Below are 23,676 nucleotides of genomic sequence, written 5' to 3' on the forward strand. Positions count from 1 at the left end.
ATGCTTTCCACAATGGCAGAGCTTTTAAAGCACTTGGAAAGTTCTTAAAAAGGCAGGGAGATATTCAGAGATGTATATGCCTCGAAAGTAGCCCATGTTGAATTGTACAGTACAATCAAACATCAGGGGTTGACCACAGGAAAAAGTTTGTGATATTTTGTGTTATGTCACAAAATGCTTTAGAATGTCATAAAGTATTGTATAAAAGTTTCAACTCTGGGAGTCCTGGGTCCTGGATTTTGGAAGCATTCTGTAATTTAGTTCATTTGATGTACCTTGGTTCAAAAAGTTTTGCTCCACGGTGCGCCATTTTGTCCAGTTAAAGATTACAGGAAACAGAGTTTTAGTAGTATATAGATAAAGAAAAGCCAGTAAGGAAAGGAAGAGAGGATGTTTTTGACCAGTAACATCAATGAATGCACCCTTAAAGAATTGCCCTAAGTTATGGGAGCATAAGCTGAGACACCAGAGCCCTGAGGGCATAACTTCCCACAGAGAGGGCCTCCTCAGGGTGCCTCCGGTAAGGGAATGCCGACTGGTGGCCCCCAGGGGGAGAGCCTTCTCTGTGGGCGCTCCGGCACTATGGAATCAACTGCCGGTGGAGCTCCGGATGACATCAGACCTCCGAACCTTCCGTCGCGGCCTGAAGACCCACTTATTCGAATTAGCTGGTCTGGCCTGAAGGGGGAATATGGGCTTTTAAAATTGTTGTTTTATTATTGTATTATTGTTTTATTTGGGCATTGGTTTAATCTTATTTTAACTTTTGTATCGTAATTTATATATGCCCTGTGAACCGCCCTGAGTCCCTAGGGAGAAGGGCGGTATATAAATTAAATAAAACTAAACTAAACTAAACTTCAAGGTTCAGTCTAGGGAACAACTCACTGAATTCCTCCAAATATTCTGCCAAAATATAATTTTTAACATGGCAGAACATGATTCATACATGGCAAGTGATCAGTTATTTAAATAATACATTAAACAATTAATTATCTACTTAACTCAGGGATTGCAAAATTTGCAACACCCCCTAAATATTACATTTATTCAGCCCCCTGGTAATGAAGAAACCCAGTTTGGTGTAGTGATGAAGACACAAAATAAGAAACTGGGAGACTGTGAGTTCTTATATGTATGTATGTATGTGTATATATATATATAAAGGTAAAGGTTCCCCCGCACATGTGTGCTAGTCGTTTCCAACTCTATGGGCCGGTGCTCATCTCCGTTTCAAAGCCGAAGAGCCAGCGCTTGTCTGAGGACGTCTCCATGGTCATGTGGCCGGCATGACTAGACGCCAAAGGCGCACGGAATGCTGTTACCTTCCCACAGTAGTGGTCCCTATTTTTCTACTTGCATTTTTACGTGCTTTCGAACTGCTAGGTTGACAGAAGCTGGGACAAGTAACAGGCGCTCACTCTGTTACGTGGCACTCGGGATTCGACCTGCCAAACTGCCGACCTTCTGATTGACAAGCTCAGCGTCCTAACCCACTGAGCCACCGTGTCCCTTAGCCAGTATTTTTATCTGCACATCAAAACAGTCTCTCATAATCCAAGTACAATCCCATCTATTTAGATATTTTCCATTTCAGGCCTCTTAAATATGTCCATTCTTCTTCAATCTTATTCTGGCTTTTTTCCTTTGCCATGTCATTTTCTGTTTCTTTGCTTCAAGGTCATCAAAGAGTTCTTGTATTGTTGTATCGTAATGAAGTGACCCTCCAATCTCCATTTTTGAAGGGTTGAGTGGTCTGATAGAGGTACCAAATCTTCTCATTATTTTCTCCTCTTGGTGTAATTGTCCTGGACTGTCTATTTTTTCCTCCATTTGTTTCTCATTTTGATCTTCAAATTCCTTCTGCTTTATGTAACAAATTTTTTCCTCCATACATTTGTCAGGTTTTTCTCCGAGTTTTCTCTTGTCTGTGCTTGTTGAGTAGTTAAATCTTCTGTCAGAGTATTTGACTGGTCAATTTCTTCTGTTATGTTCTGTCCCGATAAATTATTAGTTATAGTCACAATTTGAGTTTGCTTATTCAAGACCCTTTCTAGTTTTTCCCCCAAAAGCTCTTATTTCATCACCGGCTGTAGAAAGGAACTGATAAGTTTGGCAGGTTATTTTCATCATAGCATAGATTTGTTTTTATATTTCTTCCATGGTGGACTCTCACATCTGGTGTTCAAGGTTAGTCTTACCTTGTTTTCTAAAGTGTCAACCAAGTCTCTCTCTCTCCCTTTCTCTTTTTTTAGGGTGTCAGATTGCAATTTCAGGTTTAGCCACAAGGTGTCCCCCAAGTGCTTAGAAAATTCTTTTCTTTTCCTTTAGGGAACTGCCTGTTAATCTCTTTTCAATTGTTTCCTTTGTTTTAGAAGAAAACAGCCAAATTTTCAAATAAAGATAGGAAGTAAGGAATAAATAGTCAACAGCTTTTAGTCCACAAGTTTTTTTAAAGTAATAAAGTTCTAGTTGAGGTCCAATTCGTTTTTTCAATGTTTCTTTTTAAATCATCTCTGGAGGTTCAATCGCCGCTGTTTCTGAAGGGAGGGTTGAAATCCCCCCTCCCTCTCTGCAGGGGGAAAGGTACTTAGCAGCTTATTTAGGTGGAAAGAAGAAGATTGAAGTATAAGAGAGGCTGATCTTACCCGGTCTCTTCCACGCTGCTTTAATATTGCCTGGTGGTAAGTGTGACTTCAGCTGTCTACAGCCTAGTGACCGGCCATAGCAACGGTTTGAAGGGAATGCAGGCACTAATGGGAGAGTTGCAGCTCCCCCACATTTCTGCAAAAGCCCCTTCTTGCTGGTTGCCCCTCCAGGTGACTCTTTGGCCCTTTTAGGACCTCCCAGCGATGCAAAACTGGACGTGGAAGATGAAAGCTGTCCTCCAAGCATCTATAACAACCATGTTGATGCAAACCACGGGGAGACTGTGAGTTCTTGTGTCCTCCCCCCACCCCGGTTAAACACTAGGTGATCTTTGGCCAGTCTCTCTCAGCCCTTGGAAGGAAGCAATGGCAAACCACTTCTGAAAATACCTTGCCAAGGATACCAGTTTAGGCAGTCAACAAGAGTCAACATTGACTTTTTTTTAAAAAAAATAGTGAGTGTATTAAAAGTTATAATTACAAAGATAACTTTGAAAATAGATTTTTAATTGCTTTTTAGTTAGTAGGAATCTTTGGATTGATAACTTTTACAGGACTGAGTGAGTTTCCTCCAATCTTTAGCAGAAAATTTTTCAACTACTAACAGGAACCAGACTCAGAGGAAGGAGCAAACTACAGTAACACTCTGCCCCCAATCTCCCAAATTGGTCCAAGATGCCTATATCAAAAACAGCCTTATAAACAATTTTAATTATGAACTTCTGAGAAATCACAAGAAAGGCACCCTTTTCCAGGAGGACACAAGGTGACCTCTGTAGGAAGGCCACATGTTGCTTCAGCTGGGCACTTTTTCAGAAAGGTGATCTTTGGAAGAGATAAGTGGAGCACGGTGTGATGAAGCGATGCCCAAAGCTATGGGACCTAGCTGGGCAGGAAGCAGGCCCAAGGCTGTGGCACCTCATGGAGAGGGAGGGTTGCTATGCAAGGTGTGCCTCAGAGGGTGGGGGAAGCCCTGGGAGACTCAGCGCAGGTGACCTGTGAGCTGGGGGGAGCACTGCAGTGTGGGTCTGGGCCTGGAACAGAGTGTGGGCTTCCCCCATCCCAAGGCACCCTGTGCTCTGTTTAATGACACATGTAGTTGCTTAATATTTGAATGGGGAAAGCTGGGATTGCAGTTGTTGAGCAAGGCAGTCGTGTGGGTGCCTCTTCTTAATGACAGCAATGATTTATGATCATAATTCCTGGCTCAGTTGTGGTTGTAAGTCAAGGCCTTACCTGTAACTCAACTCTGAGCTAGAGACATTTTCATCTAATAACAATCATATAAAAGTGGGGCCAAGAACGAACAGTAGGGCCCCAAAGATACCACATTGCTTGTTCTTGTTCATTGAACTAGGCTGGACAGCAAAATGTATGGCAAACCAACTGGAGTTTCAGCAAAGGTCTACAAAACAAAGATGGTAGGCACAATTGCATAACTGAAGCCACATTGTGCCCTTGGAGAAGAATTTAGGGAGGGAGTGAAGCTTCATGAAGTTGCTGTCACCTATTTAGATTTTATCTCGCAGATGCCCCTTTTCCTTTCTGATCAAGATCCCAGCAGAACAGGGAGGGGAGGTGCAACATTGCCTTCCTAGCCACAATCCTGCAAATAACTGCCCTGTTTTACCTAAGGCTAATGGTTACATAGGCAGGATTTTTGTAAAGCTTTCATTAAAAACACCCTTTTATTCTACGACTCCCCACCTCCATGCTTTAAAAAAAAAAGATAGTTGCCTACTTTATAATGAATGTTTCATGAAGACAATTTCTATCCAATTTTTACACAATGAATATTTGCTGATTTTTAGAAGTATACTGAGTCTGCTTTTAAGAGGTAGTACAATGTTAGAAAACAAATGGACCACATGGAGACTACCCTCCCGTCAGCTGAATCATACCTTTTAATGTTATCGAATATTGCCATCTGGCTGCTTTGAAGTACTGCTGTGATTTATTCCTCTTCAATCTGAAAAAGATCTGAAAGACAGGGAATTGGATACATGTCACGTAGAGTTTAAAATGGATTGTGCCTGATTGTAGAATCTTCTGAATGTTTTCATTACTGAGGGAATAAGGTAGTGTGCCTATGGGGAAAGTTGTCTGTCATTTAAATTTCATTGATTTCAACAAAATTAAGACATGACTTAGTTCAGATCCAGTACATTATCTGCCACTAACTAATATGCCGTGATGTTCCCAATTACCTGCAGATTTTCTCAGATATTTTATCTTCCATCTAGCTGAAACCCACTAGGGTTGGGAGGAGATAATATATTGGTGATTAGAGGAAGATCTATACCATTACTATTTATTGTTTAGTTTTATTGTGGTTATTATTATGTTAGTTGTATAGATTTTTAATTTGTATACCATCTCGATCTTCTGGAGTGACACAGTTTATAAATCTTACCCATAAATAATAAGTGAATTAAATAGCTTTCCCTTCTTTTTGTTAACAGCTAATTGTGACAATTTCAGTGAACAGTAACTATAGGATGGATCATTGTATTTTTAGGCGAAATTGCAAATCAATGCTTCCATAAGCATAAATTAAAACTATTACTTTGGCTTTGGAGCTAGCCCAAATTGTGATCAGATGCATAAATCAGTTCTTCCAAGTAGAATCCTGTAAATAAAACAGCATTACCTATGCATAACAGGAGACATATCAGCAGATTCAGGGAAGTTTGCAAAAGTACAATTAATAGTATCAAAATGCTTAGAAACAAAATGCAAGAGAAAAAGACACAAAATAAGCCCAGATAGAATTAAAATGCTGAATTGCATGCAGTGTTGTGATTATTCTGGAAACTGTTGAACTAATTTGTATAAGCCAATGTGCATCAGAAAGAAAGATACATTTTCTTGTTCATTTTGATTGTATTTATTAAAACTGACCAGTGAATTCCTTGTGGCAATATAATAGGCAATTGACCTGCATCGTTTGTTAAAAAAACTAAGGTACACTTAAGTGAGGTTCAGGCAATGTTATTTTACTTTTAAAAAATAATTTTATTTAAAGACAGTAACATCATGCTTACCATTAAATCAAAAACAAAACAAAAAGTACTAAAATCGGATATAATAATAAACTCTAGGAACCCAACCATACATGAGGTGGAAAATATTATGAAGAAAAAGAAAGCCCTAGAAAAATATTGTAAAAAGAAAAAAATGTTCCACATTACTGTTGATGCTGAATGTTGATTGATTGAGCAAGGGAGGGAGGGAAGGAAAATCAATTGAAATGGAGATTATAATGAAGTTTTGTGAAAGAGGGCATGGTTGACTGACTTGGTTGAGTGAACAAAATCACACTGCAAGAGAGAAAATTATTTATAAACTCAGAAACACCACTTTCTGCCACTCTGTTACCACATGTCTTTGATCACACATTCATGCAGATACTTAATGTCTATGACTAGCACATGTTCTTTATTTATTTTCACTTAGAAGGCTGCCCAACTCGCAAATGACTTTGGGAACTCATAAGTTTAAAAGCAAGGCAAATAATTACAAAAAAATATATCCAAACATATTCATTTCTTTCATGAACTGACTGATCATAGGTTAGATTTCTTACAATCCATTGCATGTCTATTCAAAAATAAATTGGGCGAGGTAAAATGTGTCTAGAATTACACATTTTTTACATTAATTACACAGAAGTAATTACATAATTACTTTTTCACTCATAACTATTCCTTCTATGATCTCTCTAGAATATTTTGTATAGATTTTACCTTCTCCCCTTTCCTCCTTGCAAAATTGTATTTGATGATGGATTAAATCATAATTGTGAACTGTCAATGGGACCTATTAAGCCAAATATATACAATGAATGAACGAATGAATGAATGAAGTCTAGTACAACATAATGCCTGGGCTCTCATATTGCGCTGAGATATGATGTAGAAGCATCACAATTAAAATAAGGCATGTACACTGATCAGGACACAAAGGGCAAGTTTACATATGTGTTGTTATCTGCATGTCCCCACAACTGCAAAGGGCAGAAGGCACCGGATAGCCCCATGTCTTCAGGACGTCTCTGGATCTTGTTGTACCTGTGAATAGTCTGTTCAACGATTTCCAGCTTTCTCCAGGCACAGGTACCAGCTCTTCCATTGGTTCCATCCAGAGTTGGTTCTTTCTTGCTTTCTATAGGTCCATTCTGGTTTCAAATTCTTTGAAGCCTTCCGTCCACTTAAAGCTTTTCCTGGATTTTAATCTCTGATCATCTGGTTATAGTTCAAAGAGTGGGTGTTGTCTACATATAAATGATTTATACCATTTCTCTGTATTCTACCTATTTGGCTATTCAGAACTTATCCTCAAGCCAGAGCCTGGCAATTTAGGATTTTTTTTTCAAGAGGCAACTGAGCTTTGTTTTTCTTTGAAGATGTTTTGCTTCTCATCCAAGAAGCTTCTTCAGCTCTTACTGGATGGTGGGGGATGGAAGGATTTATATTCCTTGCAGACAATGGGTCATTTGAATTCTTTTAGACCAGGGGTCTTTAAACTTGGCCCTTTTATGACTTGTGGACTTCAACTCCCAGAATTCCTCAGCCAGTGTGCCTAGCTGAGGAATTCTGGGAATTGAAGTCCACAAGTCATAAAAGGGCCAAGTTTGAAGACCCTGTTTTAGACAGATGCTGAGGCCACTTAGAGGTTTATCTGTGTCCTCAGGTCACCTGAGTAAATGGGTGTGGAACCTTCTTGGAACTGCTGCAAAGTCTGGGTTGTAGACTGGAAATAGATGATGTTGTATCCCTCCCCACCTGTTGAGAGGGCTGTTCAATTTTGATGGTTTCTGACCCCTTTTTTAAACCAGCAGTCCTCTCTGTCCAAAATGTGGACTTTGCTGTCTTCAAAAGAATGGCCTTTGTCTTTTAAATCCAGATGGACTGCTGAATCTTGTCCTGATGGGTTTGTTCTCCTACGTTGTGCCTTGCATTTATGAAGTGGTTGCTTTGTTTCCCCAGTGTACAGATCTGCACATGTCTCACTGCACTGTACTGAATATACCATGATGACTGAGAATCTCCATAGACATTCTTGTGTGCGTGCCAGAGATCATCTTCGGGGGGTTAAAAGGGGAGCTGAGGGCAGCACAAAGTTAGAAGAGGTTCCAAACTGAGCTGCATAACGGAAAACACTGGTACAATGAGAGGGAGGAAGCATGCGCAGTTTGAGATGCAGACAACACAGACTCATTCCCAACAGTCGGCGCCTGCCTACAACAGTGGAAGGACACAGGGCAGAAAACATCCTGCAGACAAAAAGGTTCCACAACCTACTCAGGTGACCCTGAGGACACAGGTAAACCTCCAAATGGCCCCAACGACTCTAAAGAATGCAAATAACCAACTGTCTGCAAGGAATATAAATCCTTCCATTCCCCGCCACCCAATCAGAACTGAAGAAGCTTCTTGGATGAGAAACGAAACGTCTTCAAAGAAAAAAACAAGAAAGTCCAGTTGCCTCCTGAAAAAGCACCTTTCTGACACCCATGACTTAGATGACTGAGAATCTCCATAGACCCAAAGTGTCCTCAACTTAAGCAAGCTTCAGCATGGAGCAGCTTCAAATTGCCCTTCGCCTTTGGGTTGCAAGACCTTTCTATGGCTATACCAGGGGTAGGCAACCTCGGCTCTTTTACGACTCATGGACTTCAACTCCCAGAATTCCTGAGCCAGCCAAGCTGGCTCAGGAATTCTGGGAGTTGAAGTCCATGAGTCGTAAAAGAGCCGAGGTTGCCTACCCCTGGGCTATACGATCAAAACCATGTATAGATAATAACGATTTCGAAACAACACTGGGAAGAGCGGTCAGGCAGCCATCGCAATCCCACGGCCGCGGCTCCAAAGCTCCCGGCGGCAAAAGCCAGCTTTCTCCAGCGGAATGAGCAAATCAGTTGCGTCCCCGGGAAGGCAGCCCTGATCAATCAACAGAAGAGCAACGGATCGCCTCCCAGGCCGAGGAGTTGCGGCGGTAGGGCGGGCGGGGCATTGCGCGTGCGTAGAGTTGGCCTGGCTATTTTTTCTCTCTCTCTCTCTCTCTCTCTCCCTCTTTTCCAGCCCCCCTCCCCTCCAGCTCGCGGCTGCTGCAGCGTCTTCCTCCGCGGGCTCCCTCTGCTGGCGGAGGCAATTGCGGGTCGGCGCGTTCCATGGCCGGCTGCGGGAAACCATGACCGACTACGGGGAAGAACAGCGCAATGAGTTGGAGGCCTTGGAGGCCATCTATCCGGACTCCTACACAGGTAGGGCAGCGAGTTGGAACTGGGCGCTGGGCGGCGCGTGGGTTCGCAGGGCGACGGGGGCAGCGGCAAGTTTCCAGCATGCGGTGAGGATTCTTTTGCCCCGTTCTTCCGGTTCAAGAGTTTTTCTTTCGGGACTGGCCCTTCCAGAACTCGATCCCAGCACCGGTCGCGTTGCCACCTCGTGTGTTGGGAGAAGCTCGAGCGGGTGTTCACTGGTTCGTGAGAATCCAGAAAATTGGATATAAAGAATCCAGCTCTTTGAACTTCGCTTTGGGTTTCCAGCTTTCCGAAAGAGATACGAGAGCCGGGCTCTGATTCTCCTTTGGTACTGTACTAAGGGATGGTTTTGTCTAATCTCATTTCTTTCTTCGGCAATTTAGTGGGGGTGGGGTGGGGAGGGGAGGGTGCAAGAAAAGGCTTAAGCTCTCCGGTGACTTGGCTTAGGGGTGCTTGAACAGCGGGCGGTACAACTCATGCCCTCGGAAGTGGCCCCCTTAAAAAGTCATTCCTGCTTAGGTCCTGATGCCGTCATTCATTCAAACTCGATAGGCTGCACTCTTTGAATGTAATAGCTCTTTTATTAAAACATTTGTGATATAACCATCCTCTGGAATGCTAAAAGCAAGCGTAGAATAAAGTTGACGGTAAAGTCGTAACCCAAAGCGCTTTAAAACACCTCCTTGTAAAACGTAATGATCGGGTAGCGTTTTCTACCCGAGTCACGGTAGTGTAGTGGTTAAGGCACTGTTCAGGTCTGTTCACTCACAGAAACTCATTGGGTGATTTTAGACCAGTCTCTTTTTTTTCTCAGCCCAGCCTAACTCACAAGGATGGTGTTGTGGGGACTCGGTACACCACCTTGGGTTCCCAAAGGAAAAGCAGTAGTGTGCGTAAGGTTGCTATTGCACTTCGACTCAGTCATCTGGCTAAACGTACACACGTCCTTTCACTCCTGGAGCCTTCACCATTTTAATGGCCTTCTGTGATGTTACTCCAGTTTGTCACATTTTGAACCCTGGTACCCAGGATTGGACACAACTCTTTAAATTTGTTTTGACCAGGGTAAAATAGAGCAGAACAATAATGTCGTATTATTTGGACTCTGTGCTCTTGTTAGTGAATCCCAAGATGGCATTTGCCATTTTAGCATCATCATCACCCTGCTGGCTTGTGTTGAGCTTGCAGTTGGCAAGAACATCCACATTCTTTTCACCTGGGCTACTGCCAAATCAGCTGCCCACCCCCCCCCCCCCATCCTAGGCTTGTATCATATATTATTTCCTATCCCCACGTAGAACTACATTTTATCTTGTTAATTTTTATCCTGTTCATTTCAGCCCATTGCCTGGCTAGACTTTTAAACATCTTTTTCTCCTCTAAAGTATAAGCTACCTCTCCCAGCTCAGTGTCATCTGCAAAATTGATAAAAGTGCCTCTTCAGCTCCTTCATTCAGTTCCCTGATAAAAATGATGAACAGCACAGGACCCAGGAGACAGTCCTATGGCACTCCATTTGACACTTCCCTCTAAGCTAAAATGGAACCATTAGTGCTGAATGTTGTCTGTCATTCAACCAGTTCTGATTCCATCCAACAGTATTATCTAGCTCATATTTTCTCATTTTATTTGGAGATTGTTATGGGAGACTTCGGCAGAGGTTTTGCTTAGGTCCAGGTGTATTATGACTACAAGTAGTTCTCGGCTTACAGCCATTCGTTCAGCAACTATTCAAAGTCACAGCAGCACTGAAAAACAATGACTTGCAACCTGCTCTCTTGCATTTACAGCCATCCCAGCATCCCCATGGTCACATGATCAGAATTTGATTGCTTGGCACCTGGTATATATTAACAACGGTTGCAATATCCCAGGGAAATGTAATTTTGCCATTTGCAACTTTTCCAGGGAGCTTCCAACAAGCATAGTCAATGGGGGAAGCTAGATATGTTTCGCTAAATGTCTCTGGAGATTCTCAGTCATCCAGATGATGGTTGTCCCAAAGGTGCTTTTTCAGGAGGCAACTGTTTTTCTTTGAAAACGTTTTGTTTCTCATCCAAGAAGCTTCTTCAGCTCTCACTGGATGGTGGGGAATGGAAGAATTTATATTCCTTGCAGACAGCTGGTCATTTGCATTCTTCTAGAAAGTTGTTGAGGCCACTTGGAAGTTCATCTGTGCCCTCAAGGTCATCTGAGTGATGCAAATGGGTGTGGAGCCTTCTTGGAACTGCTGAAAGGACTGTGTTGCAGACTGGAGATAGATGGTGTCATACCCATTCCCCTCTCTTGAGAGGGGGCTATTTAGTTTTTTGGCATAGATGGCCTCTTTGACCCCTCTTTCAAACCTCATTTTGGACAGAGAGCACCACTGGTTTGAAAGAGGGGTCAAAGAAGAGGGATATGCACCATCTATCTCCAGACTACAGCACAGTCCTTTCAGCAGTTCCAAGAAGGCTCCACACCCATTTGCACCACTCAGGTGATCTTAAGGACACAGATAAACTTCAAGTAGTCTCAACTACTGTCTAAAAGAATGCAAATGACCAGCTGTCTTCAAGGAATATAAATCCTTCCATTGCCCACTATCCAGTCAGAGCTGAAGAAGCTTCTTGGATGAGAAGCAAAATGTCTTCAGAGAAAAAATAAGAAAGTCCAGTTGCCTCTTGAGAAAAGCACCTTTGGGACAATATGTTTTGCTCAACAGCTGCAGTGATTTGCTTAACAATTGTGGCAAAAAAGGTTGTGAAATCAGGTGCCACTCACTTAACCATCACCTTGCTGAGCAGTGGAAATTCTGGTCCCAATTGTCATCGGTTAAGTCGAGGACTACCTGTATTAGATTTACCTTTTCTGTAAGGTTAGTAACTCTGTCAAAGAAGGAAATAAGGCTAGTGTGGCATGAACTCTTTGCCATAAACCCCAGGTTGTTCTTGTTGGCTGTAGAATGCCTACCTGATATTTATAAATACAGTACATTGTTCAATAATCTCTTGACAGTACAGTATAGATGTGAAGCTGGCAGGTCCATACTTTTTTGTATCCTTCTCATCCACTTAAATTTGGAATAATATTTGCTCTCCTCCAATCTTTTGAGATCTCACCTTCCTCTGGGAGTTTTCAAACATGACTAAAGAACAATCCTGCAATCATAGCTTCTACTTCCTTCGGTGCCCAAGATATAATAAATTCATGTATTTCATGCTCTGTGTTCCAATAGCTTTCTGCTTTATACCTTGACTGAACTAATTAAAAGGAGTGTTGTGGTGGTATCATAGTGTAATGATGACACCAAGCAACAAAATCTGGCTTCAGCATTCAGACTGTGGAAAATGAATCTAGTGTCCATATTTATCTGGCTTACTGATCCAGTGGCATCAAACTACAGTATGCATATCCACTCACATCCAAAGGGAGTCAGGATCTTCATAATCCAATGTGGATTTCTCAGACTCTTAATGGGTTGCTGGGGATAGTGGTTAAGAATTGTGCCGATCAATTAGCAGGGGTCCTGACAAGGATTTTTAACATCTCCATGCAATTGCCCTGTGTACCATCCTGCTTGAAAGCAGCTATCATTGTCCCAGTCCCGAAGAAAACAGCAGTTGGGTGCCTGAATGACTACAGACCTATTGCATTAACATCTGTAGTGATGAAATGCTTCAAAAGACTGGTTCTCCAACAATTTAGGACATGCCTCCCACCGGATTTTGACAAACATCAGTTTGCCTACAGGGGGAATAGGTCGACAGACGATGCCATAGCTACTGCTCTACATTCTGTAGCAAGCCATCTGGAGAAACCTGGAAGCTATGTCAGGATGCTTTTCATTGATTATAGCTTGGCTTTCAACACCATTCTGCCAAGCATCCTTATTGAAAAGTTGACTGACTTGAATTTCCCCCCCTCCATCTGTGATTGGATTAAAGACTTTCTGAGGGACCGGCAACAAACAGTGAGGGTCGGGTCTGTTTCATCCACCCCCCTGAAGCTTTACAAGGGCTCGCCACAGAGTTGTGTGCTTAGCCCCTACCTGTACTCACTGTACACATATGATTGTGTATTGTCCGACCCACCCACTGCGATCATTAAGTTCGCAGATGATATCACTGTAGTGGGTCTTATTACAGGTGGAGATGAAACAGCGTACAGGGGGAGGTACAAAAACTATCCCTATGGTTTTTAGAGAACAACTTGCACCTGAACATCAGCAAGACGAAGGAGATGGTGCTAGACTTCTGGAGGAAAAGAGAGGAACCTGCCCCACTTTACATCAGGGGAAGCTGTGTGGAGAGAGTTTCCTCCTTTAAATTTCTGGGAGTCTACCTCTGTGAAGATCTTACCTGGAAAGTCAATACAACTCAGGTGGCCAGAAATGCCTAACAGACACTCCACTTCCACAGGGTCTTGTGGAAGAACAGGGTAGAAACTGCTAATGACCTTCTTTTACCGGTCTACTATAGAGAGCATCTTCTCACACTGTATTGCGGTTTGGTATGCTGGCCTGACAGCTGCGGATAGGAAGATATTACAGAGGGTGGTGAGCACAGCACAAAACATCATGGGCTGTCCCCTGACACCACTGGATGACATCGCCAGGGCTCGCTGCCTTGGAAGAGTGAGGAAAATTTTCATGGACGACTCACACCCTGGTTGGTACCTCTTTACTCTCCTACCATCTGGTAGGAGATATAAGAGTATAGCTAGCCGTACCAACAGGCTAAAGAACAGCTTCTATCAATGGGCTGTCAGGCTCTTGAACAGGAAATAACTTTATGTATGATTGACTTGTGAGGCTGATGTGTTGTGTGCAATTAGCTCACGTGGTGTAATAAGATGGTGGATTTGTTGCCACTGTGAGATGTGGTGGTGGGGGCACGAAGGGAGGCTCAGCCAATCTCAATGTATACATGGTTGTACTTTAACAATAAAGGTTCATTCATTCATTCATAATTCATTCAGTAAATGCTGTGTGTTCAGGTAATAGCTCAGTGGTTTTTGCCTGTAAAGCATGTGGTCTAGCTCTTTATTCCTCAGAGGGTACACAGGCTGTATGGATTTGACTTCAGGCCACTCTGATTGAAGGCATAAATTCTTTTTTAAAAAAAGAAGCATATAAATAAAGTCAGATTTACATATCTGTTTGTTTAAAGTGAAGAACAGAATTTCAGCAGTTTAGAACTAAAGAAATTTACATGTCAATTTGCAACGGTATTCTTTAAAAAAAACCATATGAAAAATAGTTTTTCTTATCTGTTCTTTTCTTCAACAGTGTTATCAGAAAACCCTACAAGTTTCACTATCACTGTGACATCTGAAGCAGGAGAAAATGATGAAAGTAAGATGAATGCCTCTCAGTGTTTATATGGGGGGGAAAATCTCAGAGAGAATAATTTTGTACAAATAATTGAAAGCAAGAGCAGATTATTTCAGTATGAAACAGTGAAAGGCTTGGAAATCTATGATGCTTCTATTGGGGAAAATATTGGATTTTACTGCAGAAAATTCAAGTTGAAATCTTTCTTTGGAAATAAACTGCTGGATTGGTTTGGGCAAGTTGTTGTCCTGAAGGTGTTTCAGTGGGGCTTTCCAATAAAATGAAAATGATGGTTTGACTGAGTTCCATGTTACCTTCATACTTGAGTCAATTGATCAAAAAACCTGGGATTCGTGGTACAAGACATGAGAAATATTACCTGGATATTTGGTTTGGCACAGCAACCAAACAGGACAGTTAGAGACTTCAATGCAATGGATCAATTGCAGAAAAAACAATTGCAACCAGCCTGCCTTCCACTGAGGATTTGTACACTGCACGAATCAGAAAGAAGGCTGAGAAAATATCTACAGATGTCACATCCTGGACACAAATTGTTTCAACTCCTCCCCTCAGGACACTGTTACAGGGCATTGCATGCCAAAACAATTAGACACAAAGACAGTTTTCCCCCCCATGCCATCACTCTGCTGAACACCTAATTCCCACAGCTCTGTCTTAGGCCTAAAGATATTTACCCATGTAGTAGGCTGTATTGATATTATCCTTCTCATCTTTCCTAATACCTTCTCCTATTGGTATTTATGATTTATCACTTGTTGTATCTTATGATTAATGATTGTAACTATGATCTCTGATCTATGACCTACCACTCTGTTGTTTGTACACTGAGAGCTTATGCGCCGGAAACAAATTTCTTGTGTGTTCAGTCACACTTGATTAATACAGAATTCTATTCTATGAATATAGTGAAGATAATTTCATAATATTTTCAAAGCCTGGATTATAAAGTTCAAATGCATACTTACAAGTAGAAAACAAATCACTTGTTTCAATACAAGTGAGTTGTTTATAAATTGAAGCTTACTCATATACTTGGAGACCAAAGGATATGTTAGATCTTGTCCTTCTAGCATGGAGAGAAAAATGTCCTCCAATACAAAACTCTTCTAGTAGAGAGAATCAGAGTTGGGAGTAGATTGAGAATCTCTTACTCTTCTGCTTATCCACATCTCTACGAATATTAAAAGTTCAATAAAGTAATTTTTAAAACCATGAAAGATGATTTAAAAAAAGAAAGTAGAAACTGCTACTTATTCTCATCTGCTGTCTGCCAGCAGGAATCCCAACAGTGTTTTGAGTGGAATGGATTGTTTGTCTTCTGATCTTCCCACAAGCAATGATAATATTACTAACTAAATTGCAAATATTAGTAATTTCAGTTGGACATTTAAGTTGCTTTTTTTTCTGTTGCACTACAGCTGTTCAGACAACCCTCAAATTCACCTATTCAGAAAAGTATCCAGATGAAGTTCCATTGTGTGAATTGCTTGCACATGAGAATCTTGAGAATAATGACATTGCAGACTTATTAAAACTACTGCAGGAGCAAGTAAGGAATATTCAGAGCAAATGGTTTTTTCTTGGTTCCAGTAGTTCTTTAGAGGCAGTTCAACTTTTATTCAGTGAGTAAAAATACATGTGACTTGAAAACTGGAAGATAAACAAGATTATGTCAAAACTGTCATGATTAGATTTTCCAAGTTAAAGGTTCATAGATATTGCAGATGATACAAATGAATATAAGTACTTCATAATTTATTTTATAAAACTGGGACCCACCGGGTATTAGATGGGAGTGAAGTTAGAACATCTTCTTATAGAAGATACAGGTGTTTATGTCATTTCATAATAACTATAAACTTTCGATGTTCACAAACTTTGAAATGCATTGTAGGGTTGAAAAAAATCTTAGTGGCAACCCAACACATTTTTTAAAATTCCAAAATCACTTGCAAAATCACTTGCTGCCATGAGCAGCAGATCAATGAAAACTGAAAAGTTTTGTTGGTGACAAGGTTTATTATATGTTTCTACCTACTTTGAATTGTGTTTTAAAGCCATTCCTACCACACATTTTTTTGTAACAGAAATTATGATTTTAACTCCAACTAAGTTCTTTGCAAGTAAAGCTATTTTCGTTTTTTATTTCAGGCAGAAGAGAATCTAGGTATGGTAATGATCTTCACACTGGTGTCAGCTGTGCAAGAAAAACTGAATGAAATAGTAGATCTAATGAAAACAAGAATAGAAGCTGAAAAGAAACAGAAGGAAAAAGAGGCAGAGGAGGCAGAAAAGGTGATAAAAATTCATCAACACATTGTTGTAAGAAAGAAAAAGTAGCATTTGCAGTATTTGAATCTATACCCTGATTTTACAGTGTTTCCAGTCTGATACAAGGATCACTGGAGAACAAAAGGGTGATATTGGTGGATGGATGGATGGATGGATGGATGGATGGATGGATGGATAGATAGATAGATAGATAGATAGATAGATAGATAGATAGATAGATAGATAGATAGATAGATAGATAGATACAAACAGACAGACAGCAGACAGACAGATAGATGATGGATGGCAGGCTTCTCATCCAAAGTCATGTAACATTATATAATACAAACCTATGGATTGTGTTTTGTTGTTGCAATACTAAGAATCCAGAAGCTTAAAGCTCTCTTGTATTTTCTTTTTATGGACCAATATTCTGTTTAATGGAAATATATATTTGTATACATGTATGTGTACATGTGTGTGTGTAAGTACATGTGTGTATACTAAGTGAATACACGCACGCCCACGCACACACACGGTCTTGTATTCTTTGCAGAAAGCAGGTGGGAAACATGAAGGGATTCAGTATGGCTACAAATGTTGTTGAAGTAGATAAACTAAATTATCTGAACTCAAGCTGGGTAACATGATGGTGGTGAGATAAAAGTTGGGATGTTTTTTCAGCCTCGCCAAGAATCCTGTGATTAGGTTGGTCCACTTTTAGGATACTTGCCATCTGGATAAATTTAGTATTTGCTAAAGTGTAGTGGTTAAAGGCAGCAAGCTACAATCCCGGAGATCATAGGTTCTAGTCCTGCCTTAGGCATGAAACCATCTGGGTGACCTTAGCGAGTCACTTTCTCTCAGCCCTAAGAGGAAGCCAATGGAAAACCACTCGCAGAAAACTTTGCCAACCCCCCCCCCTGTAAGAATTGGTCTAAACAATCCCCATGAGTCAAAACAGATTCAAAGGTGCACATGCACGCCCATACATAAATGAAAGGAAAATAGCCCTATTCAATCAATTAGTTTACCCTTAGCAGAGGATAGGAAAAATTTATTCTGTTGATTTTTGGTTGCTGAATGACAGTCTCTTGGCTTTCTCATCTCTTTTAAATTGGCTTATTAATATAGTGTGACAAATAAGACCCAATATAATCCCATAGTCTGCATGTGAAATCTTGGATCAGGTTAGTTAGATAAACTACCTATGGAACCACAATATGTGTGTAAGTGTATCTAATGACTAAGAATACATTTGCATAGAATAATGTAATTACATACAGGTAATTCTCAATTTAGGACTGTTATTGAGCCTGGAATTATGGTTGGAAGTTGTGTTGATTGTTGCAAATAACCAGGGTTATTAAGCAAATTCCCAGTTGCTAAACAAACACCAACTAGTTAAGTAAACCCATTGGTTTTTTTTGCCAGAAATTGAAAGTAAACATCAGTTTCTAGTAAAAAAAAACCATTGTAAATTGCTGTTATATGATCACTGCAAACAGCCATAAATGCAGACCAGTTGCCAAATGCCCAAAATGTGATCACATGACTATAGGATGTGGTGTGTGTGTGTGTGTAGGTGTTGGAACTTTGAATCTGAGTTTGGCATTGCACAACAAAACAACTAGACACAATGCCTCACTCTGCTAAATAACTAATTCCCACAACATTGTCAAACAATTTAGTAGGGCTGTATTACTATTATCCTTCTCATCCTTCCTATTACCTATTCCTCATCTTTTTAAGACTACAACTTTGTTACTTGTATCTTGCGATTTATATTGTTTTTTAGTATCCTAGTATGATTTATGTTAGGGACGCGGTGGCTCAGTGGGTTAGGACGCTGAGCTTGTCGATCAGAAGGTCGGCAGTTTGGTGGGTCGAATCCCGAGTGCTGCGTAACAGAGTGAGCGCCTGTTACTCGTCCCAGCTTCTGCCAACCTAGCAGTTCGAAAGCACGTAAAAATGCAAGTAGAAAAATAGGGACCACTACGGTGGGAAGGTAACAGCGTTCCGTGCGCCTTTGGCGTCTAGTCATGCCGGCCACATGACCACGGAGACGTCCTCGGACAAGCGCTGGCTCTTCGGCTTTGAAACGGAGATGAGCACCGGCCCCTAGAGTCGGAAACGACTAGCACACATGTGCGGGGGAACCTTTACCTTTACCTATGATTTATGTTGATTGCTTATTTAGAATCCTATGGCCATTGCTGAGTGTGGTGTCTTATGATTTATGATGAAAGTATTTTTATGATGATTACGATCATGATTTATCACTGTTGCTTGTATGTACACTTTATGCACTGGTGACAGATTCCTTGTGTGTCCCATCACACTTGGCCAATAAAGAATTCTAATTCTAATTCTAAATACCATTTTGGGGGGTCCATTGTAACTTCGGACTGTGGCTAAGTGACCAGTTGTAAGTCAAGGACTACCTGTAACGTCCTATTTTTAGGAAGAGGACTACAGTTACTTTTGGCCTTGGATTTTCCTTGGTTGCGTTTGTTTGCTCCTTTGTTGTGCTATTTATTTATTTTATTTTGAAATATATAGCCAGGATGATATGATGATGACAACAACGATAATTGCTTTAAATCTTTGTGTGCCACTTTCCACTTCCCATTAAAGAATCTCAAAGTAATTGTTATCAGTACTGTCAACAGAACTGTTTCACAACAGTTCTGACTGGGATTATAGTTGCCTCTGTTGCCTACTTGATTATGTGAGAATAGGTTTGGTGTATCAAACCTGGAAAGCCGGTGACATTATTAGGCTGCTATTATCCTTTGTTACATTTTTTGTAACATTATCTTATTTTTCTCCATTTGTGTAGCAATGTTTTCATGGCACCCCTGTCACTATTGAAAACTTTCTTCGCTGGAAGGCAACATTTGATTTGGAGCTTTTAGAAATCAAAAGAAAAAAGATGAAAGAAGAAGAACAGTGTGGCAAAAATAAATTAACAGGTGGGATATCATAGTCTGTCTTATATAAGCCATGTGCCTGGTGTTAGATTGTCCCTGGTGGATTTTATTTTTTCATTTGATATATTAAATCCACACAAGCTGTATCAAATTGGTTAGTCATGCAACACTGGGTGGTGAAAAATATCAGTGTTCAAGAAAGCAGTCCACATTATCCACAGGAATACAGAAGTTAAACAACTGACATTGATAAATGTTTGAATAGATATTTTTATTGGAGCTGCTAAGAAATACAATGATACCTCAGTACTCATCATTAATTGATTCTGGGAGCACAATGAGTTATCAGAAACAATGGGTACCAAACAATTTTTTCCTGTAAGGAATAAAGTAGTGAGTCACAAGGCAGCTGATCTACATAAGTTCTAGCTTGTGTGTTGAGTATCAAACAAGTACTGGGCAAAATTTCCATGTCAAAATGTGTTGAGTACCAAATTCTATGAGTTTCAAAGTAGCTGAATAATAAGGACGGAACTGCATCCTTGAGTTGTTCACGTTGCTAATATCACATACCCTAGTTCTGTAAGAGATAAAGGTTATCAAATTCAGGAGGGGCCTGAATTTAGGATTTTTGTCTTAGATTACAATTGTATTAAACACAGAAAGAAAACCTAATTTTCTCTAATATAGTATGCAGGAAGACATATTAGGGATAAGGGAGTGGAGAAGGCTTGTGCACACTATGGTTGTTATTTGCATGAACAAATCTAGACCAGGTCCAGATTGTAACTAAGGGTGAGGCCTTAGGTGTAATGTGTTGTGTTTGTTTAAAGATAATTCAATTTAATCATAGCTCGCCATATTATCTGACAGTGGAAATTATCTAGTCACCACTCTTCAGACTTCAAAGTCAAAAAGTACTGCAGTTCTTGGTATTTGAGTTGCATTTTCATTCGTCTACTCCATCATAAGATTATCTTCAGAGTTGTAATATAAAGTATAAATATGTTCATTATACCATTCTCCAAATCAACCTAATTCTTTTATTTCTTAATAGGAAAGCAGCTGTTTGAGACAGATCATAACCTTGATACGTCTGATATTCAGTTCTTAGAAGATGGTAACCTTCTATTATTTCTACTTTAATTGCTATAGAATATGATTTTAATGGTAAAAGCTATTTACTACTAAATGTACTGGCATTTACCATTAAATGTACTGGTATTTTCATATCAATTGGCTAAATTTTGCCTTCAAAAAAACTACTGATATGCTTTTGGAAATAAGCAGTTACTTCTGGTTCAGTGGTAATGTGAAATCTGGGAGATATCCCTTTAAACAAAATTGCTAAGCACATTGATTTGTGCTTTACATTGTAAGCCACCCTGAGTCTTCGGAGAAGGGCGGGATATAAATGGGATTTTTATATATATATATATATATATATATATATATATATATATATATATATATATATATATATATATATATATATATATATATGTATATGTATATGTATATGTATATGTATATGTATATGTATATGTATATGTATGTATATGTATAAGTATATGTATATATATATATATATATATATATATATATATATATATATATATAGTGATGAGCCTCTAGCAGAAAGGAAAAAGCTAACTGAGCAAGCATCTCTACTTATGTGGATATAAAATGCTAAATGCCAGCTGAAATCAAATAACTTTGGATGTGGCTTAAACTGAGGATAGATCTGAAAAACACCAGTTTTAATGCTTGAAATATTTCTGGTCCCTTATAGGATTCCATTTTGCTGATATCACATGCACTTTTTCTTAAAAAAATGTTTTGCAAATAACAAATGGCCAAGAACACTGCAGGGACTAGTCCAAGCAGCTGCAGGAAGTCAAAACTGACTCGAAAGCATACACACAGAAAAAGCTTTGGCATTGTACCATCATCGCTTACATGCCTAATTGTATGTATTTTGCCTCCAAAATAAACGTCAAGCTTGATGATTATCAAGGACAGAATTATGGAAGACAGAAGGTGTCACTATTGCTCCACAGTTATCTTTTTCTTCCTTGTCCAGAGATGTATATCATTGATCCTGTGTGATTAACTCAGACTCAAACTATAGACTGGCGACATATCCACTCCTTTTCCCAAGATGCTTGTTTAACTGCAGGAGACTTCTCAGAGGATCCATAACATAAGCAGTTGAAAAAGCAATCTGAAGAAGACAGTTTAACTACTTTTGGCTTGCAGAAAATTGTACTCCTTTTTGGAAACAAAAGTAATAACCTTAATTTTTATGTTACTTATTCAAAATGATAAAATGGCAAGTATCGAGATATCTCTTTAACCTCATGAGCCATGCTATATGGGTCCTGTACAGTATTCCTTCAGAATTTATTACATGTCACATAAAAGAACACAATTTAAGCTCAATCCCATTTGCTTGAATTGATTGTGTAGATACAGACCGTCCACTGTCTGGTTTCTGTCTTCTTTGCGTGCTGGGTCAGACTGCTAAGTGGTCATTACAAGCACCCAGTTTGGAATTCAACTCTTCTCTCTGTCATCTTTATTTTCCCTTTTTCCCCTCTCTCCCAGGTGGAAACAATGTGGAAGTAGATGAATCATTGTTCCAGGAAATGGATGATTTGGAATTGGAGGATGATGAGGACGATCCGGACTACAACCCTGTTCATCTAGATAGTGACTAAATCTGAAATCCCTCCACTAGCTACTCTGATCGTAGGTTTGGTTGGATACTTGTACCCAGAAAGATGCACATGTGATTTGGATATCTTTTTCTTCAAAGAAGAGGGTGGACGTATTTTAAGACCAAGTGACTTCTTTTCTGGTGGCTTTCAGCCCAGGTAATAAACAGACTTTTAACATTTGAGATTTGTGTCTCTTTGTGTATTCGGGGAAAAACAGAAAATTCTCTTCTCAAATTAATTGCATTGTTGTACTAAGGGCTTAAGGGACGCGGTGGCTCAGTGGGTTAGGACGGTGAGCTTGTCGATCAGATGGTCGGCAGTTTGGTGGGTCGAATCCCGAGTGCCACGTAACAGAGTGAGCGCCTGTTACTCATCCCAGCTTCTGCCAACCTAGCAGCTCGAAAGCACGTAAAAATGCAAGTAGAAAAATAGGGACCACTACGGTGGGAAGGTAACAGCGTCCTGTGCGCCTTTGGCGTCTAGTCATGTCGGCCATCACGGAGACATCCTCGGACAAGCGCTGGCTCTTCAACTTTGAAATGGAGATGAGCACCGGCCCCTAGAGTTGGAAACATGTGCGTGGGAACCTTTACCTTTACCTTTACTAAGGGCTTGGATTACAATAGTTTTGAAGGTGATGCTTTTTTCTTCTTCAATTATAAATCACCGTAATTCATTGTAGGAGGAGAGTTCTGAAGGGAAATTGGCTTTCTTCTTTGTTTGGAACATATCGTTCTTGACAGCACCTTGAAGATTACAAAATTATGATAGGATGCTTATTTTAGAAGAAGGATGAGACTTACACCTTCCCAAAAGAATGATAGTTTTTGTCTGGTGCTGTAATCTTAAAGTTTAACAAGATGTCTGTGTTGATGCCACTAAGCTCAGTTTTCTCCTGAAGCATATCCCTCAAACCTGCCAGGTTTATTGTAAAAAATGTAAAAAAAGTGAACAATAAACTTCCAGAAGCTGGAAGTAGCTTCTTTGGAAATAGTTCAGATTATATTTCATCTTCCCAATGTTTCAGTAAGAAAATTCTATTATGCCCTATAATTGAAACATTAAAGTTCATCTCTGTCTTTACAATCAGAGATTCAAAAAATCAGCTGTCGGTGTGCTATATAAAAATTAATTTTGGATGTTTTGTGTGGCTGATGGGTAAAACCTCTAAAAACCTGTATCTACAATAGATTAATCCATTGTCACTGAAAAAATGTTTTGGGGTCTCCTGTCTCACTTGCTAAAATGTAATTCATGGGAAGCATTCTTAGAATTGCCACGTCCCAGTTTTGTCTTTCTGTTCTTTTTTCAAATTTATGAGCAATATGTGTTGATAGGAAATTAAAATATGGGTTAGAAAAACAAGTGTTACTGATGTAGTTTCAGAATTGCTCCTTCTCAGAATATCCATACATCTTTTTTTAGATTAGCTTCTTAAGTGTATCACAATAAGCCATCTACTGTGATATAATTATGCTCAGGGTACCCACATGGGAAGTAAAAA

General features: G+C 39.9%; 1 protein-coding gene across 1 annotated transcript; it reads left to right on the forward strand.

Moving 5' to 3' along the window:
• Window positions 1-8,648: 8,648 nt before the first annotated feature.
• Window positions 8,649-22,354, forward strand: RWDD1 (RWD domain containing 1). The gene is made up of 7 exons (XM_081314314.1): window positions 8,649-8,913; window positions 14,180-14,245; window positions 15,667-15,797; window positions 16,400-16,543; window positions 19,362-19,494; window positions 20,510-20,572; window positions 22,060-22,354. The coding sequence occupies exons 1-7, from the start codon at window positions 8,841-8,843 to the stop codon at window positions 22,170-22,172; spliced, it is 723 nt and encodes a 240-aa protein (XP_081170440.1). The 5' UTR covers window positions 8,649-8,840; the 3' UTR covers window positions 22,173-22,354.
• Window positions 22,355-23,676: the final 1,322 nt, after the last annotated feature.

Source organism: Vipera berus, assembly GCF_964194415.1.
Source record: "Vipera berus genome assembly, chromosome: 1".
In the NCBI taxonomy this organism is placed as follows: Eukaryota; Metazoa; Chordata; class Lepidosauria; order Squamata; family Viperidae; genus Vipera; species Vipera berus.

Excerpts from the sequence above, each read along its gene's own strand:
- RWDD1 (XM_081314314.1), top strand. The coding sequence starts at position 8,841 with ATGACCGACTACGGGGAAGAACAGCGCAATGAGTTGGAGGCCTTGGAG. Across the intron at positions 14,246-15,666 it reads AGCAGGAGAAAATGATGAAA|CTGTTCAGACAACCCTCAAA; the intron begins GTAAGATGAATG and ends GTTGCACTACAG. Across the intron at positions 15,798-16,399 it reads TAAAACTACTGCAGGAGCAA|GCAGAAGAGAATCTAGGTAT; the intron begins GTAAGGAATATT and ends TTTTTATTTCAG.